Source organism: Lynx rufus, unplaced genomic scaffold (genome assembly GCF_022079265.1).
Source record: "Lynx rufus isolate CCGP_SWC_20201006 ecotype Redwood Valley unplaced genomic scaffold, mLynRuf1.p SCAF_3, whole genome shotgun sequence".
NCBI classification, from domain to species: domain Eukaryota; kingdom Metazoa; phylum Chordata; class Mammalia; order Carnivora; family Felidae; genus Lynx; species Lynx rufus.
The window spans coordinates 38,462,063-38,482,040 of NW_025814845.1; the positions used below are offsets into that span (position 1 = coordinate 38,462,063).

A 19,978-nucleotide genomic window follows, 5' to 3' on the forward strand; every position below is an offset into this window, starting at 1 on the left:
CTATTCAGTGGTATCAAAACATTTGTTTTTCTGCACTTCTGAGTTTTCTTGTCTTACAGTTGTTTGGCAGCATGGGAAATAAATGACCCTGAATTTTCTTCTTTTTCTTTTAAAGACTTCCAGCTGAACTCTCATCTCTCAACACTGGCAAATATTCATAAGATCTACCACACCCTTAATAAGCTAGTAAGTCAAGCTTTTAAAGACCACCAACTGTTTAAAGTAGTTGTTTTAAGTGTATTTGGTAAAAATTCAGATTATGGATATTGAGATACCAGCTGTTTATGCAAATACTGAATTTTAAAACTTGCTGAATGGTATGTGATTTCTTGGTAATCATGAACATGTTTCTTGCAGAATCTAACAGAAGACGTTGGCCAAGACGATCACCCAACAGGTATCTATAAATGCTTACGCTGCTTAATTTAATTTAATTTAATTTAAGTTTTTAAATTATTTTTTAATTTAATTTTTTTTTTACTTAATTTTAAATAAGCTTCATAATACAAAGTTACGAAGGAGAAATACTAGCTGAGAATGATGTGTGTTGTAATACACTGACAAGTCGCTACTTGGTTGAGGATGTTTTTCAGGGTGTGTGAAGGAAACCATGTTGCAGCTCCTTCCTGGTGGTGTAGCTCCGTTGTGGGTCTCTGGTTTATGTCAGAGTTACTTCAGTCCCTTTAAAGAGGCTGGGGACTCTCCCTAGTGGCCTCACGATACCGTTTCTTTACTAAAGTGCTTTAGTTTATACTAAAAACTTACTACAGTAATGCAGTTTGAAAGGTATTCCATAAGTGCGTGTTGAATTGAGACGAAAGATAATTTGATTGGTGGGTAGGGGTGTGGGTGGGTGGGTGGTATAGGTCCAGAGGACTTACAAATGGAAACATTGAAACAGTTATTATGAGCCGTTCTCTAGTCCTGTGGTTCTTAAACTTCAGCTGGTTTGTCATCAGCCAGGGAGGGCTTGTTAAAACAGATTGCTAGGCTCCACCCCCAGGGTTTCTGATTCTGTAGATTTGGGCCGGGGCCCCAGAGTTTGCGTTTCTAACAGGCTCCCAGATGATGCTGATGCAGCTGGTCTGGAGACCACACTCTGAGAACCGCTTCTCTAAACTGTTGAGAAGCAGAACGTTTAGAAACTTGCACTTGTTCTGTGGTTTCTATGACTTCCAACAAAAGTTATTAAAATGTATTTAGATTTTTTGAAAATTACCACAGTAATTTTCAGGTAATTCTAATTATACAGGAATACAGGAATACATGCTTGTTGGTGAATGTTGAATAGCACAAAACCGAATGGAGTGACAAGTGACAGTCTTCCTTCTCTTCACCCAATCCAGCCTTCCCCCAGTATGCTGTTCAGTGTTTGCTCTTTCAGAGATTTTTATACGTGCGTTTATACTTTTATAGGACTTCTAAAAATTTAGCATCTGAGATCGTACCTGTACATATTATACAGCATCTTTCATTTTTCATGTAATGGTATATCCTTGGAGGTTTGGGGATTTAGAGCTCTCCCACCCTCACCTCCACATTGGTTTAGAACCAGTTGAAAATTAGACACAAGATGGAGATTGAAGTACCAGTTTTGTTGGAAAACACAGCTTAGATATATAGCAAGAATGCAGAGGAGTTGTAGTATTTTACCTGAACTAAATAAATAGCCTTACACCCAGTCACCCAGTCACCGCCACAACTAGATGAGCACAGGCCAGCACACCTGTTGTCCCCACTCACCCCCAACTCCCCACTTCATGACAGCCCGAAGAGTCTGAACTTCTGCCAGCAGGTCAGTCTGAAGAGGGGGTTCAGGCGGGGGCTGGGCCGCTCTGCTCAGCTCCTTCTCCCTGGACCACTAATTGGATTAGACAATCCTCCTTCCAGGGCAAGGAGTCAGAGAAGGAGAGCAGAGTCTGTGCCAGGAGTGTTCTAGAAGGCCAGGCCACAGAGGCTCCCTTCATCTGATCTTTTTGTGTCAGCAAATCAACTCGAGGGCAGTCAAAAACAATTTGCTTAATAAATTTTAAAAACATTGTGTGCACATGGTTTTAAAAGAAGTGTCGAAAAGGTAATTTAAAATAGGGGCTCCTGGGTGGCTCAGTTGGTTGAGCATCTGATTTCGGCTCAGTCATGGTCCCATGGTTTGTGAGTTCGAGCCCCACATCGGGGTCTGACAACTGGAGCCTGCTTCGGATTCTGTGTCTCCCTCCCTCCTTCTCTGCCCCTCCCTGGTCACATTGGTCTGTCTGTCTGTCTCAAAAATAAATAAACATTAAAAAAAAAAAGAAGGTATAAAATAAAAAATGAAAATTTCTGTTCCATTTTATTACCCCCAGCTTTCATCCCCACTAGTACTCCATGCTTGACTCTGCAGGGGTAACTCTTACAGTCTTATGTTTATGTCCCAGATGATGATATTTCCCCCCCAATACTGTATACATTTGTATGTGCCTCTTGTGTTTGTCACTCAGTATATCTTGATCTCTTCATAGCAGCCCATTCATAAAGCATGTGTTCTATACCTTAATGTCTCTGCATTTTTAAAGTTCATGGGTATATCATAACATGTTTCTGCAGCCTCCTATTGATACACATTTACGTGTGTTTAACTTGGCTGCTACAAGTAATGCTGAAATAAAATTTTTGGGGGCCAGCTTTAATAGTTAAGTAGTGAAGCACATTTCTCTCCAATTCTAAAATAATATGTTGGTGGCTCTGAGGATTTTTTAAACTTAAGAGTTAGTGTAGTTTTGATTTAAAACTGCTTTTTGTGTTTGTATAGCCTGGAGATTGTCTCTTCTTTAGCTGGGGTAATAAGACCTCTGAGTTCTGAATCCTATACATTTTGCAGTTAACTTTGAACTTCAGATTTAAATGAATGTTGTTACTATAGTAATTTTATATCTAAATATTTAACCTGAATATAGCAATTAAATAACTGGAAGCTGTAATTAAGAAAATGAAAGTGGAAAGTGTGTTTGGCCTCGTGCCTCCTCTTGCCCCTTTGGGGATAGTGGATATGTGTGACACTTGGTATGTGACATGCTGGGGCAGTGCCTGGTACCCCAGACGTGCCAGTCAGTGCCAATTAGCATTAGTAATTCCTTCGAATAGTCCATTTCGTTAACGTTTCCCCGTTTGGTTATAGCATCACTTGTGATTCCCATACCTGAGTATACTCAAAAAATTAAACAACATAAAATCTGTAACGTTTGGAAATCCGAGAACATTAATCACTGTAATGCTGCTCTGAATGTTTTGGCACAGCGGGGTCTCAGCAGTATCTGCCGGAGACTGTATGTGGAAGAGCCAACCAAGTGCGAAAGAGGCTGGGGTCTTCCTGCTCTGTCTCTTCCAGCACTTTCCTTTGGTGCTTTCAGTCTTCCTCCCACCAAAGAGAGACAGACAGACAGACAGACAGACAGAATTGATCTTGGACAAGTAGCCCCAAATCCGAATTATAGGGAGTGAATAAAAAATGGTGGACGGGGAGGACAAAAAAAATGAGTAACAAAGAAGGTAGATGTCAGAAGTCAATATTTAGAGACAAAGGAAAGGAAAATTTTTTTTTTGTCTTAAGTAGTAGGATGAAAATTGCACATTTGGACCCTAATAGTTTCACTCAAGCAAGCAAGTAGTTCAATGATCTGTTCAAGGAAATGAAGAAAATATTAGGTACTGGAAAGATGTTTTCAAACACGATCTATTTATCAACTTAAATCACTATGTCTTTGTGACATTCTTCAGTGAATAGTGAGGTGAAATAGCTCCATAAAAAGTAGTGAAGTGGCAGAATGAACCACGTAAAATGTTATTAAGTGAAACAAGGTTATGATGCAACAAACTCAATAAAATGGAAAATTAGATGGTGGAATTTTTTAAAGTTTTTTATTTTTTAAAGTCTATTTTTGGAGGGGTGCCTGGGTGGCTCAGTCGGTTGAGCGTCCGACTTCGGCTCAGGTCATGATCTCACGGTCTGTGAGTTCGAGCCCCGCGTCGGGCTCTGTGCTGACAGCTCAGAGCCTGGAGCCTGTTTCAGATTCTGTATCTCCCTCTCTCTCTGCTCCTCCCTTGTTCATGCTCTGTCTCTCTCTGTCTCAAAAAAAATAAATAAATGTTAAAAAAAAAAAAAGTTTATTTTTGGAGAGACAGAGACAGTGTGAGTGGGGGAGGGGCAGAGAGAGGAGGGGGGGAGAGAGAGAGAGAATCCCAAGCAGGCTCCGTACTGCCAGTGCAGAGCCCAGCTTGGGGCTTGAAGCCACGAAACTGTGAGATCACGACCTGAGCCGAAACCAGGAGTCGGATGCTTAACTGACTGAGCCACCCAGGCACCCCAGACAGTGAAAGTTTTGTACTGGAACATGCATTTCTACTAAGTTAGGAAAGGTCAGAATAATTCTCTAATTTTATGGGCCTCTTGAGGCCCACAAACAAAAAGGTCAAAAAGGGAAAGGCAATGGTGCACCTACTTAAATAATGTTTATTAAGAATAACATATTTTAGTTAAATTATTATCAAGACAACAAGCTGGATAGTCATTAAAGGGCCTTGGTCCAAACAGGTGAATTCAAGTTTCTCTTTAAAATAGATTTTCTAGGACCAGATATTTAAAAAAAAAAAAAATGTTGAAAAATGTTGGCAGTATTTCTAATTGTTTAACGTGGGAAGAATTCATTGACTACCTGATTTATTTGAAAATGCGGTCAATTAATAGAATATTTCATTTGTTTTAACAACTTAGATCACTTTAGATCTACTTTAGTGATCTGAAGTTCTTTTAAAACTAAGCCAAAAAGAAATGAACTCAAATCATAACCTGAGGTAAAAAATATAAACAATTTTTATTCCCTTCCTAAGGATCATATATCGACCCTAGCATCTCAGGCTAGATTTCAGACTGACTGTCCATCTAGAGTAGAAGTATTGAGACTGAACACCAGAACATCAAGATAATTATAAGGAGTGAGAATTCTAGCTTGGGATTATTAGTTGATACTAGTCTTCTCTTTCTCCTGCTTTATTATGATTATCAGAAGGCTTTTCTTCTTTCATATGTATCTGCCAAATATTTCTCCTGATGTAAGATAGATCTTTAAAATCTTTTTCATCACCGCTTTTTCTTGGGTGATTGGCAAAGAAAACTTGCAGCTCTGATCATTTCAGATGAATTTTGGGGTTTCTTAAAGTTCATCTACAGGAAGTTGCTTTTCTTTGTTAAGTATTTATTGATGTAGGAACTTTTGGGTACTCAACCTAATGGGCTAATTTTCTCATCTGTAGAATTGGGACAGTAATAACACCTCTCAGATTAGTGAGCATAACTTTGAAAGTTCTTCAGAGTTATCTTTAAAATGCCATATATTTTAATAATAATATTTTGCCTCTAATATTTTGCCTAATATTTTGCCTCTACCTGTAATGTCAGATTGATTGTGTTTAAGTAAATACTTACAGAGTGTTAAAGTAGTCCATTCTTTGTTTTGTTTTTTAAAGTTTATTTATTTATTTTGAGAGAAAGAGAGAGGGTGCGTGAGCAGGGGAGGGGCAGAGAGAGAGGGCGAGAGAGAATTCCGAGCAGACTCTGAGCTCTTACTTGGAGCCCGACTTGGGGCTCTATCACAGGAACTGTGAGATCATGACCTGAGCTGAAATCAGCAGTCGGATGCTTAACTAACTGAGCCACCCAGGTGCCCCAAATAGTCCGTTCTTTGAAGCAGATAAACATTTCGTAACGTTCTTGTTACTTATTATTTTGTTTTTTTAAAGATAAAGTTTAATTGAAGTAGATTTTGTGATATAAATTCCGAGTAAAGCATAAATATAATGATGCAAATAAATACAAATTTGTAAAACATTCATTTAAACAAATACAATTTTTATTATAAAAAGACTTATCACAGAGTTATTTTAAGGGGCAGACATTCTTGAATATTTTTGTTTAAAAAAATCCTACTTTGCCAGGAGACTTAAAGTGAAGTGCTTATTTTCCTGACGAATGGGGAAAAAATCTGAAATTATGGTATGTTATCTGTTCATAGGTATTTTAAATCTCTGGAAAGGTACTGAAGAAACGTACTGACTTTTTTTTTTAATTGTTTATTTATTTTGAGAGAGAGAATGTGTGTGTGCACATGAGCAGTGGAGGGGCAGACGGAGGGAGGGAGAGAGAATCCCAAGCAGGCTCTGCGCTGTCAGCACAGACCCTGATGCGGGGCTCGTTCTCACAGAAGCGTGAGGTCACAACCTGAGCTGAAACCAAGAGTCAGACGCTCAACCGACTGAACCCCCCCAGGTGCCCCGAAACGTACTGACTTTTTAAAGTAGAATTTGATTTATCCATGTTTTAGGAACACATTTATTTAACAAATATTTATTGAGAGTCTCCTTTTGGATTCTCAATAATGTATGTATCTTATTATTATTGTACTGAGACACTGTATTGCCTGCTGTCTCTGCACAGGTAAACCAAACGGGGCCCTGCAAGCCAGGGCGTATTTGGAATGTGCGCTTAAAAATCCTAGTTTATTGCGCTTGCTCAGCTGGGATCCCTGGAGCCGTGTTGGGGGGAAGAGGAGCAGTATTGGGGCAAATACACCTTGAGTTGTGTGCTCTCTGTGTATTTCGTTGACCTGGTTTGTGTTGGCAAAGTGTTTCAAGTAAACTGGTTTTCCTTGCATTAAAAAATCGCTTTTTATGTAGCCTGAAACTTTTCACTGTCGTTGTGGGCTCTATCTCGGGTTCTACCTGTGAAGCTGTGCTGTGTCGTCCTTTGTATCTTCCCTGGCATGGGAATTGGATGTGTCTTTCCTCTAAGGCAGGGTTGAAAGGGTCAGTGAGCCAGTGAGTGCTGGAAAGGTGAACAGATGTTGTTTCTTTGTGAAAGATGGCCCCACGGTAGCCACTCACTTACGCTGATCGTTAGAGTAGAGAGGTCTGAACAGAAGCCATAGTTCTTGGCTAGAAGGAAAAAATTTTAAATAAATAAAAGAATAAAATGCCAAATTGGGGCTCAAATATGAGTGCATTTTACATGGACACGAGGAAAAGTGATTTGTGAAACCTTTTCACAGAAAGCATCAAATAAGGAAGAAAACAAGAGAAAGTTGAAAACGTTAGTTAACTTAAGATGTTTGTATTTTTCCCCAAAACATGATGCTCTTGTTGAGTAGGATTCAGTGAAAGCCAGACATTATACCTGTTTGTCTATGAGGAAGCAGGTAGGAGAGGAGCGAGTGGATTAACCTTTATTGGCGAATATTGTGAAAACGTTATTTTAAATAGTGTTCGCTGTTCCACGGGCTGAGGGGATAGTACATTTTCCTCTGTGTTCTGCAAACACTGGTGTGAGGGAGAGTTTATTGCCAGACTAGGTGCTCAGAACTAAGCCATGACCGGCACTGGAAGGAAATGACTTTTCTTCATACGTACACATTCAGGGAGGGGAAAGTGAGCCTCAAGGTTTAAGACAGACTATTCCTTCCTTCCTTCCTTCCTTCCTTCCTTCCTTCCTTCCTTCCTTCCTTCCTTCCTTCCTTCCTTTCTTTTTTTTAAGTTATAGTTGATATACAATGTTGTATTAGTTTCAGGTGTATAACATGTTGGTTTGGGAGTTCTGTACGTTACAGCGTTCACCAAGGTAAGTGTTGTTACCGCCTCTCACCATACCCGGTTATTACGGTATTATTCGCTATATTCTGTACTTTGCATCCCTGTGACTTACTTATTTTATAACTGGAAGTCTGTATGGCTGAATCCCTTTCACCTATTTTGCCCACCTCCCCCCAACCCACCTCTCCTCTGGCAGCCACCAGTTCTCTGTATTTGTGAGTCTGTTATTTTTCATTTGTTCATTTGTTTTATTTTTTAGATTCCACACACAAGGGAAATTCTGTGGGATTTGTCTCTCTCTGACTTCTTGCGCTTAGCATAATACTCTCTAGCTCCATCCATGTTGTTGCAAATGGCAAGATTTCATTTTTGTTTGTGGCTGAATAATATTCCATTGTGTATGTACACACATCTGCTTTATCCCTTCATCTGTTGAGGGACACTTAGGTTGCTTCCCTATCTGGGCTATTGTAAATCGTGCTGCAGCACACCTAGGCGTGCATATATTCTTTTCAAAATAGTGTTTTTGTTTTCCTTGGGTGAATACCCAGAAGTGGGATTGCTGAGTCATATAGTAGTTACGTTTTTAATTTTTTTGAGGAACCTCCACACCGTTTTCCACAGTGGCTGCACCAGCTTGCATTCCCACCAACAGTGCACAAGGGTTCCCTTATCTCCACATCCTCGCCAACATTTGTTATTTCTTGGACAGACTGTTATTTCTGAGCAGTGTGGCAGGCTTTCCAGCTAGGCAGGATGTACTTTTACGTTCTGCAGGCCCCAGCCCAAAGCGTTAACGGACAAGAATGAATCTTTTTCTTGTGTGTTGGCAGTCTCCAAAAGCTTGGGTCGCTCTGAAACTCTTTGGACCTTTTTGTATGCTCCCATGTTGTTTATAAGCGGGACCACCTCTTCATAGGGAAGATGGTGTGTGTGGTGGTGGGCAACGCTTTCTCTGGCTTTCTCTTCGGGTTATTGCTGCTGTTGTCGGGGAGAGAGACACGGTACGCCTTGTGTCTCTGAAAACCCCCCTGCTTGCATTCTTGCAAGGACAGGATCTGGTTGGGACCTGGAGTAGGGCCACTGAGGGTCTTCTTTCTAGCCCTGTTTGGGGTCTGCTTCTGTGCTAAAGGAGCAAGCAGGACCCTCAAGCTCACGCGTTGTTCAGGACCTGGCATTGGGTAGAAGCCTCATTCAGGCTGTGGTCCTGGTTTGTAACAGAAAAGGTGCTTTTGGCTGCTCCGTTCCTAAACATATCACCCTGGGAACCTAGCACAGTGTGGAAGCCTCACTGTGAACTGGGCTTTAGGTTCCAGTCCTGATCATTGCACTTCTTGTGGTTGTGACCATGAGCTATTGACAACTCTCTTCCTGCCCACAAAACAGTTTTCTAGAAGGAGCTGTCTGTGTGCACTGTGTTCACTCCCTCGCCTCGCATCCCTCCGCAGCCCATCGCAGTGTGGCCCCCGCCCTCGCCGGCCCCGCGCTGCTGTGCTTCGTTGCCCGTTGCGGTGTGTCCCTTTTGCCCCTTCCCTGAGCTGACCTCTGTGTGCACTTGACCGCAGCCTGAAACTGTCTCTTCCTGGCTTGTAGGACATTATACTTTCCTAGGTTTTCTCCCTGTCTGGGTCTTTCCCTGACCCTTAAACATCCGTACTCCCCAGGGCTGTGTCCTGAGTTCCTGCTTCTCCTCTCTGCCTGGATGGCCTCAGCGGCTACAGAAAATAGCGGCTGAGGGCTTGGACTTTGCTGCCAAGCTGCTTGGCTTCCGTCATCCATTTCACCTACCGCTTTCTGGCTGTCGCTTAATCTGTCTTCTTCAGTTTCTTAGTATGTAAAAATGGGGTGCTAATCATACCGACATCGCAGGGTTGTGATGCAGCCCGCATACCTCCAGTATGGAAGTTAGAGCGTGTTTCTTTATGTCCCCGCCATCTGTCTACACATAGCGCTTGGCACCTAGGCACTCACTGAATGGATGTTTTCCTTCATAAAAATCTGGAGAGGTAGGTATCACAGTTCTTACTCCTTAAATGAGGAACCCGAATAGGGTAGCGGTTGACCAAGCCACACAGTTAGATGAAGAGCCAGAACTTACTCGTCGAATGCAGGTCATTTAAACACTAGCCCCTTATGCTGCCTCTTGTCTCTGACTCCGTGAGAGCCCAGAGCCTTCCACCAAGGAGCTGATAGAAGGAGGAGAGAGTCATGGGGGTCCAGAATACACCGCTGAACACTTTTGGGACCTTGGAAAATCACGTGGCTGCCTGAGCCTTGGTTTTTCCCATATGTCAAGTACAGATTATGATCTTTCCCCTGCCTGACATTTGGGGTTATTGTGGGAACCAGATGGCATATCTGATTACCCCTGTGCCAGGATGGATACAAGTATTTTAATTTATAACGGTTTTAGTCTGAAACGAGACTGTCTGGGTTTGTACCCCAGTTTTGCCACTTAACTCCCCGTCTCCGTTTTCTCATCTGCATGGGCAACAAGGGTTATTCTCTTTTCATAAGCCTGTTTGGAGGTAACAGGTCAGTAGGTCATATGAACGGGTCCTGGCTCACAGGGAGGTCCCTGTAAGTGCTCTACGTTGTGATTGTTGTTACTATAGTTTAGTATCTTTTACCAAATGAAAGTTATGCGTCTGAAAACCCAGACTGAAAGTGGCAGAAACAAACTCAAAATTAGTATGGAAATTCTGCTCAAGATCATGTCAGGCTTCTGTCCAAAAAATCTAAATCCTGTTTTTCTTTTCTTTTTTTTTTTTTTTTTAACGTTTTATTTATTTTTGAGACAGGGAGATACAGAGCATGAACGGGGGAGGGTCAGAGAGAGGGAGACACAGACTCTGAAGCAGGCTCCAGGCTCCGAGCCGTCAGCACAGAGCCCGACGCGGGGCTCGAACTCGCGGACCGCGAGATCATGACCTGAGCCGAAGTTGGCCACCCAACCGACTGAGCCACCCAGGCGCCCCTCTTTTATTTTTTTATTTTTATTTTTTTTAACGTTTATTTATTTTTGAGACTGAAAGAGACAGAGCATGAACGGGGGAGGGTCAGAGAGAGGGAGACACAGAATCTGAAGCAGGCTCCAGGTTCTGAGCTGTCAGCACAGAGCCCGACGCGGGGCTTGAACTCACAAACTGAGAGATCATGACCTGAGCCGAAGTCGGATGCTTAACCGACTGAGCCACCCAGGCGCCCCTAAATCCTGTTTATCTAAGATGAGATATCCCTGAAGCTTAAGAGTATTGGGACTGAGGTGCCTGTTTGTATTTTAGATTCAAGGTTACTGGTTGATCTGGCCTTGCCTCATGAAATACGCAATTGAGATAGCAGTGCAGTTCTTTTTGAAGGAACGTTGACAAATAAGAGAGACCGAAGGCTTTGATGATTTATATTAATGTTTTTGGAGAGTAAATGGAAATTGTGATAACTTCCGTTTCTGATGTGGTTTTGTGGGGACAGTGTTAACTTATTTGTGTCACTGCAAGGTTTATTTCTTGACTATAACATTCTCTCAAAGAGGAACTAAAAACCTTTTGTTCACCTTATAACATTTACAGATAACCTCTAAACCCTTTACAGTACAAGCCGTGAAAGTTTTTAACTTGGTGGTGGTATTCTTTGGAAATGTTAGGATGTGGCTAAACTTGATGTTGTGCCCTTTGACTCTCTGTTCGTAGGAAGCCTGCGGTCTTGCAGTTCCTCAGACTGCTTTAGTAAAGTGATGCCGCCGAGGAAAAAGAGAAGACCCGCCTCTGGAGATGATTTATCTGCCAAGAAAAGTAGACATGACGGGTATGTCGTAGATCAGAGCGGATGATGTGTACCAAAGAGGCACATTCCTACCCAGCCCTCTGTGGGTCTGGTCGTGCGCAGATTCCACTGGAATGTTGTTTTGGTTCTGCCAGGTGTATTTTCAAGGTGTAATTATCTTGCGATTCTTCTTTCGTGTGGGGGTTTCTAAAACGAAAACAAACTTCGGTAAGTTGAGTTCTTAGGAACCGAAGTTTTATCTTAGTCCATTGATCCACCAAAACTCGTGTAGAGTTTTTCTTTCCTTTGAAGGGCCTGCCATCTGTGCGTGTTGAGGACCGCGGGATTGGTATGCGTGTGTTCTTTAAGAGGTCTCACTGAACACACAACCACAGGAATCCGTAATTGCTTTCGCAAGGGACCCAGGCTGGGTTGCAAGAGAGCGCTGCCGGGACTGAACGCTCTGAGCCCACTTGGAGTATTAGCCGAGCAGAGGTTGAGTCTCAGATGAGTGAGAATTTGTTAGGAACTGTGAAAAAATAAGACCATGTAAATGAATTCTTTTTCTGACAAGTGAACTGTTTAATTTTGCTAACTCTAAAAAGTCATTAGACTTGTTGATTTGAGGCATCTCTATCATTGCACCTTGATTTTCATACATCATTTTTCCTCTTCTCTCTCTCCCTCTCTCTTTTTTTTTAACAATGAACAAACATCATAATTTTAGTCTTTGCTGCTTTTCTTACATTTTCCTCCATTCTGGCCTGCAGGTTATTTCACTAATGGGCCTGAATATTCACATCTATAAATCAAGGAGATTAGATGAGATTTTTTCATTTTTTTTTTCTTGCTGTGATACTTAATAGGTTCCAACTCTGTTGGAAGGATAGAGAGATAGACTCTGAAAATGTGAAAATAATATGACTCTTCATATCCCAGATGAGTAGAAAATAATGATCTCTAAGAAGACAGCGGTGATTTAGAAGATAAGCACCAGCAGTGTGTAGACCAGTGATTTTCAGCTTTGGGAAGCCAGGTTACTTGATACTTCTTTGGTGTAAAGAATTATTTTTTTAATTAAAAATTTTTTTAAATATTTTATTTATTTTTGAGAGAGAGACAGACAGAATGCCAGCAGGGGAAGGGTGGAGAGAGAGGGAGACACAGAATCTGAAGCAGGCTCCAGGCTCTGAGCTGACAGCACAGAGCCCGACGTGGGGCTCGAACTCACGAACCGTGAGATCATGACCTGAGCTGAAGTCGATGCTTAACTGACTGAGCCACCCAGGCGCCCCTTTGGTGTAAAGAATTACTAAGTTCTGATAATCACATAGCATTTTGTGATGGTGTATGTAGACTTGTTATTTCTCCCCACAGTCCGACAGAACTTAGTATGAAGGAGCTAGTTTGGAAACTGGTAGCTGTGTTGCAGAAGGATGTGAGGTACTCTTACTGATAGCATTTCATTGGCCACCCAGGGGGTAGGGGTCTGTAGCTTTAGCTCAGTTTCCCTCTTGGTCTTTTTTGAAAAACAAGTGTATTTACATACCATAGCTTTCATCCATTTTAAGTGTACAACTCAGTGATTTTTACGAAGTGGTTAGGAATTGCGCAGCTGTCCCTACAAGGCAGTGTTAGAAGGTCCCCACCACCCACTGCGATCCCTGATGCCCATTCACAGTCTGTCCGCATTCCCGCCCCCAGACACTGCAGTCACCCATCCAACTTCTCTCTACAGGTTGGCCTTTTCTGGGCATTCCACGTGATTGGTCTTCATGTGTCATGCTCTGTCACTTAGCATGACGTTTTAGAGGTTCATCCATGTAGTAGCATGTGTCAATATTTTTCTCTTATTTACGGAATGGTATTCAGTTGTCCTTCTTTATGTGGGGTGTTTTTAGGCCATTCAGACATTACAGTGTCATACGGAGGTCTCTGTGTTGTTACATAGACTGTGAGCTAAGAATGTCTAGGCCCAGGATTGGAACCTGTGCATTTGAACCCTTGGCCAGTACTCCCCTTTGTTTCTGGGTAGTATGACTAACTCTTCTAGAAGAAATAGAACACTGGTGGTTTGCAGTTTCAGTATCTTAATACCCTGTAGCCATGTTTGGTATCAAAACCCAGAATCTCTAATCAGAGGTACATACAGTTACTCTGATAAATGCCTAGGTCATGAGTAAATACTTACTAAAAAGTAATTATGTGTGATCTTTACAATATATACTATATAAAACTACATTCATAAATGTTCATATATATATATATATATACACACACACACATGCACACAACACACACACGCACACACACATACACACCTATTTAGGCAACTTATATAGAAATGAGAGAAAGAAAAAGTATATGCTCCTATTTTTTCTATTAAAATGACTATTTTCAAGATCCTTCCTTCGTTCCCCTCCCCAGGTAGGGAATATCTTGGTTCTTAGCCCCAGGTCATCATAAAATAGAGAATTCTGCAGCAAGTCACAGTGTTGGAGGAGGAAGCCACCCTGCCTCCCGACTCAGTTCTCCAGCTCATGCTAGCTGTCCCCACAGTAGGGGGGTGTTGCAAGAGAGTGGCAGAAACCAAGGCTTCTCTGTACGTCTCTCTCCTGAGGTGTTTTCCTGGAGGTGTAGACATAATTTGATGTTTCTTTTTATTTGCTTCATGGTCCCTTGACATATCTAATACTGACAGGTTCTTCCCTAGACTGTGTTCTGTGCCCAGCCTGACTTGTAGGACATGAAAGTCAGGAGGCTTTTCATGCAGAGACATGAGTGGGTTCTAGGGTCATTACTTGAAGAAAACACCTCAGCTGTTGCTGACCATGTCTCACTATATCATTCTGTAGTTGGTTCTGGCTAGTGGGGTAGAGGGGAGGATATCCAATCAGTTCTTACTGATCACTTGTTAATCAGAGAAGAACCTGTATCAAGTGTTTACTGTTAGTTCTGTTATGGGTATGACTGTGTTTAAAACTGTAGTTATAAAAGCTGAAGCTTCTGAATGCAGGAAGTAAAATGTTTAAAATATACTGGGAATCTGATTGAGTAGGTATCTGGTTTGGGTAAAAGAGTAAAAACTATCTGCTACTGAAAAGAAACTCAGCATCTTTAAATAATTTCAGATTCCTTTCTCAATTTCTAGCATGTATAGAAAATACGATTCAACTAGAATAAAGACTGAAGAAGAAGCCTTTTCAAGTAAGAGATGCTTAGAGTGGTTCTACGAATATGCTGGTAAGGTCCTCGCTTATACTATCTAATACTGATCCTCATGAAAATAAGGAATACCTTAGGGGAGATTAAAGAAGTTTAAAATGTGTACTTTTCTAATGTGGTTTCTGTGCTGTCTCTTCCTGTTTGAGGGAGGGAACATAGTCGAAACAAATCACCAAATGTCCTATTTATAGCCAGCAGCTAAGCCAAAGAATTCAGAACACTAGAACGGAACTGAAAAGATGAATGCACTTGGGAGAAATACTCCGGATTGCTAGGAAACCTATTTAGAATGCTGGTAGTGGGTGATGATTTGGTTTGTATATCAAAGTTAAAATAAGCTTTGCTTGCTTTGAACCTTTTTGTGCAATGGAATTTCTTATATTAAGTGTCTGTTTTGAAAGATCATTTGGTGGAGCATGTTTGTTTTGTCATTTAAAATGTCTTAAGTTCAGTCCTGTTTTTTGCAGCTGACAGTAACTGGTTGGATAATATAATACTGGAGTCTAGCGGTTGTTTGTCACTGTAGCTGTGCGTGGTGTAAAAAGAAAAAGGAATATGTCCAGATAAGTTTGAGCTCAAGGCTCTTTTACTTTTCCTCTTCACCTTATTTCAGGCCCTCTCCTGCCCTATCAACTTGACAATTTCAGCCACTTTCAGACCGATTTTCATATCATGTGTCTCTGCTGCCAGCTAGGTTTCACGCACCTTCCGTTGTCTCATTTAAAAAACAAAACAAAAACAAAAAACTGAACAGGTAGATCATACACGTCATTCCCTAACAATCCACTCCAGCTTCGCCCCCTGCTGAAAAATCCCTGCTACCTATATACGGGTTGAAAGACATCTGACTCACCGCTGTCCCCTTACCTGGAGTGTTTTTTCTCCACTTTTCCATCTGACAGCTGTGCTGTACATCTTCTGAGCCCCTTAATTTGCTTAATAGCCTTCTTTGTACTTAACACAGCACAGGACAGTTTTCATAACTAGTTCTGATACCCTTTTATTGGGGGTCAAAGTGAGGGTTCCTCCTATGGCCTGATCTTGCCACCCCTCCCACCCCTCCCACCCCTCCCACCCCTCCCACCTCTCCCACCTCTCCCACCTCTCCCACCTCTCCCACCTCTCCCACCCCTCCCAACTCTCCCACCTCTCCCACCTCTCCCACCTCTCCCACCTCTCCCACCTCTCCCACCTCTCCCACCTCTCCCCACCCCCACCTGACCCTAGCCCTTCTCTAATAACAGCCTTGCCTTTTTGGCCACAGAAGTTGTTGTAGGGGCCGACGGGTTGCCTAGGCCAGGCTGACAGATAAAATTTCCCAGGATTTTCAGATTGAAGCTGGGAGGGAGAAGGGCTTCTTTCTCTTCGGGTGGAAGGTTTGAAAGGACGCGAGCCTGATTCCTGTAGGTCTTTGGTTTTGTGAGCTACCCCAGTATCTTTCTAATGAATTCTCCTTTATTACTTGAACTAGTTTGAGCTAGATTTTGTTTGCAGGCACGGACATTAGTATAAACACTTAACGCAGTATTAGAATGTATGTGTTCCCATGTTTACATCATGAGAATACGAATCTTTTGAAGACATTTCGTGTCCCTAGGAAAAATGGGTGGCACTTTTCCAGGTGTTTGATATATGGGTACTGAATGAAGAGTTTTCTCATATTTGTATCACCTTGATTATGAAAGTTTTTTGCTTTCTTATCTTGGTTCACATTTATTTTTATGAAATGTGTTATGAAAAGGAAGTTTTATTTTTTTAGTTCTTTTAAAATATAATTTATTGTCAAATTGGTTTCCATACAACACCCAGTGCTCATCCCAACAGGTGCCCTCCCCAATGCCCATCACCCACTTTCCCCTCTCCCCCACCCCCCATCTACCCTTAATTTGTTCTCAGTCCTTAAGAGTCTCTTACGGTTTGTCTCCCTCCTTCTCTGTAACATTTTTCCCCCCTTCCCCTCCCCCCTGGTCTTCTGTTAAGTTTCTCCAGATCCACATATGAGTGAAAACATATGGTATCTGTCTTTCTCTGCCTGACGTATTTCACTTAACATAATACCCTCCATTCCATCCACGTTGCTGCAAGTGGCCAGATTTCATTCTTTCTCATTGCCAAGTAGTGTTCCATTGTATATATAAACCACATTTTCTTTATCCATTCGTCAGTTGATGGACATTTAGGCTCTTTCCATAATTTGGCCATTGTTGAAAGTGCTGCTATAAACATTGGGGTACAAGTGCCCCTATGTATCAGCACTCCTGTATCCTTTGGGTAGATTCCTAGCAGTGCTCTTGCTGGGTCATAGGGTAGATTTATTTTTAATTTTTTGAGGAACCTCCACACTGTTTTCCAGAGCGGCTGCACCAGTTTACATTCCCATCAACAGTGCAAGAAGGTTCCCATTTCTCCACATCCTCGCCAGCATCTATAGTCTCCTGATTTGTTCATTTTAGCCACTCTGACCGGCGTGAGGTGATATCTCATTGTAGTTTTGATTTGTATTTCCCTGATGATGAGTGACATTTAGCATCTTATCAGTGTGTCTGTTGGTGAAAAGGAGGTTTTAAACAGACAAAAAGTATACTTAATCCCACCATTGTAGCACAGCTATTTTGATTTTTTTGTGTGGATGTGTCTTCGTTTACAAGCAAACATAATTTTTCCATGGCATGATCACATTTCTGTTTCCTTTAAAAAGAGAGCAGATTACAGTTTTCCTTTTTGTTTGCTTTTCTCTGGCTCAGGAAGGTGACATTTGGGATAAAGGTTAAGCCACAGGTTTTAGGTTCCTGGAGATCCCTGCCAGGTGGTTCCTTGCAGTTCATCCCTGCAAAAAGTGTTTGTGGGTGTGGCCATCCCTATTTTTACCAAGCACTCCCCCCCCGCCCTTTTCTTCTTTTCCTGTATCAATAGGGAAAATGCCTTGAAAGTGGAAATAATTAAGAGCCCCAACTGACACCCACTTCACTTTTAATATCGAACCACATGAATAAAAACTGTAGATCATTATTATTTTAGAAAAACCAATGGTGAAATGACCCGGGGTGACTGTCAGGTTGTGCTGTAGGATGAGTCCGTAGGCCACAGGCCCCCTGGATGCTAGAATGAGGAAGGCTTCACAAGCTGTGGGGAATCCTGTTTCCTTAGAAAAAAGTCAGCTGGTGTGGGCCGACTCCCTGCACTTTAATCCAGAGGGAATGGAGGGGTGGGTAGAGGCCTTGGTAGTGGAGCTGCTTCACATGGGTGCCGCCTTGTTCTTCCCAGAGTTCTCCATTCCACTCCTTACCCTGCCTCCACCATCCATGGCTCTTGCAGCCTGAGCCCCTCTCCTCCCAGCTTTGGCCCAGCCAGTTAACCCCAGCCCTCCTTGGCACATTCTAGGATGCAGCCTCCCACCTTTTAGAATCCCTGTCAACTCCATTTCTGGTTCTCAGAGATTTAATAGGGAAACTTACTCCACTGGGGGCTCCTCCTGTTCTCTGTGGTTACAGGTTTACTCCCTTCTGTGCTTTGATTACCTTAGTTCTCTGTGACTTTAGAAAGGATTGGTTCCATCTGAAACCGGGGCTCCATTTCTTTCCGTTAGAATGAAAATAACCAGTTTTACATAATATACAATTTACCTAATAACTCCCACTTTCTGAAATATATCTAAGAATAAGGAATTAAGCCAAATACACCCGTGCCAACATTGACTTCAAAGTTACACTAAATCTCACATAGGTAGATCGTGAAAGTTCTCTAGGTCTTGACTGTAGGCCCTTGGTTTCTGTTTTTGATTAAGTTCCATGATGGAATTGTTTTTTGGTTTACTAAAGTGAGATCAGGGACCCAGGAGTAGGTGCTGAGTGACCAAGTGGTCTGTCAGCAAAGGAAGAGATGTTAAAAAGGGACAGTGTGGCCTTGTTCGCCTCAGGGATGCAGTGTGGTGTCATTATGGAAACCTTATCGTGAGGGTCTTGGGCCATCGTTAAAAAGGTCACATATATTTTTTATGGGCCCCTGCTTAAAATGGCAGGGAAAGTGGGAGGACCACTTTTTCCTAGAGTGTTGTCAGTATATCTGTCTTCTGAACGTATCTTCAGTGTCTCGTTACCAGGACATTCCACAGCTTAGGATTTTAGATATAACTTCTTAAAATCCTCTCCTTCTTCACTTCTAACCCGCCTTGTGTTAGCCAGTTACATATTCAGAATTCTCAATTCTTAATTTTAGAATTAAGATTGGTCAATTTTACAGGTGGATTATAAGTTTAGTATAAATACAGTCAAAATCCCAAATAACAGTGTGATTACAGCTAAAACTAACTGTGTGCGTGGGAAAGATAATGGCAAAAAAAGAAACGTTGTTTTAAGAAGCAGAATTGTGGGTATTTAAAAGATATGGAAAAGCTTGTTGATTAACAAGCTATATTTTACTGTTTTTAGGATAAAATACTACTTTTGGCAGAGTCATGCCTTTGCAAATCATATGGTTAAAAACTTGCTCTTTAAAAACACAGATGCACACTCTATACACTGTATATGCTGTATATTAGCTAACTTGACGATGTTATATTTAAAAAAACAAAAAAATAAAATTAATTTCACCTATTTCTTTTTACTTTTGAACATGGCTACTAGAAAGCTTTAAATCACATATGTTGTCTACAGTATTATTTCTGTTGAATAGCATTGAGATAGAAAGCCTGAATGATATACAGTCAATGTAATAGGTAAAAAATAACAATGGAAAATAAAAACATAGACGCAGGTGCATACAAGTAATATGACAATGGCATTGCACAGAATCTGGAAGAAAAGAGAAAAGCATGGAGAACTTAACATTACTCCTGCACAGTATACCTCAGCAAACGTCCTTTGAGGGCTTGCTGGGGTGACGCATTCCACCCATTTTCTTGTGCAGCAAACAGACAAACTGAGAAGCATCGTCTTTAGGATGAACGCTGGCAGAGAGAGGCATCAGTGGCCAGGTTTGGAGGGTGGATGAGGGGAGTAAGCCGGGACCCACACAGGTCTTGTGCACAGACAGGGGGAAGGCAGGTGGCTCTTGAGATTCTAGAATAGGTTACAGTGGGGGCGCCTGAGTGTCTCAGTTGGTTAAAAATCCGGGTCATGAATTGGGCTCAGGTCAAGATCCCAGGGTCATGAGATTCAACCCCGCATTGGGCTTTGTACTGGATATGGGACCTGCTTGAGATTCTCTCTCCCTCTCAGCCCCTTCCCTGCTCGCATGCGCACACTAGCACTCACTCTCAAAAGAAAAAAAAAAAAAGAATTGGTTATGGGGAAAGAGCTTTTTTAAATCAGGAGGAATGGAAACCAAAGACAGGAATTTTAAAAGAATTGTAAAGTAACTTTTTCTTTCAAATCTGCAA

General features: G+C 41.8%; 1 protein-coding gene across 3 annotated transcripts in view; it reads left to right on the forward strand.

Annotated features, from left to right (window-relative positions):
• DCUN1D4 (defective in cullin neddylation 1 domain containing 4) overlaps positions 1–19,978 on the forward strand; it is a 75,720-nt gene that overhangs the window by 19,970 nt on the left and 35,772 nt on the right. For all 3 annotated transcript variants that reach the window (XR_006964320.1, XM_047091317.1, XM_047091316.1), the window contains exons 2-5: positions 116–186; positions 358–397; positions 11,304–11,418; positions 14,528–14,619. Coding sequence is in view for 2 of the 3 variants with exons in the window: in XM_047091317.1 (XP_046947273.1) it covers positions 116–186; positions 358–397; positions 11,304–11,418; positions 14,528–14,619 (318 nt within the window). In the remaining variant the exon portion in view is untranslated. The remainder of the gene's footprint in view (positions 1–115; positions 187–357; positions 398–11,303; positions 11,419–14,527; positions 14,620–19,978) is intronic.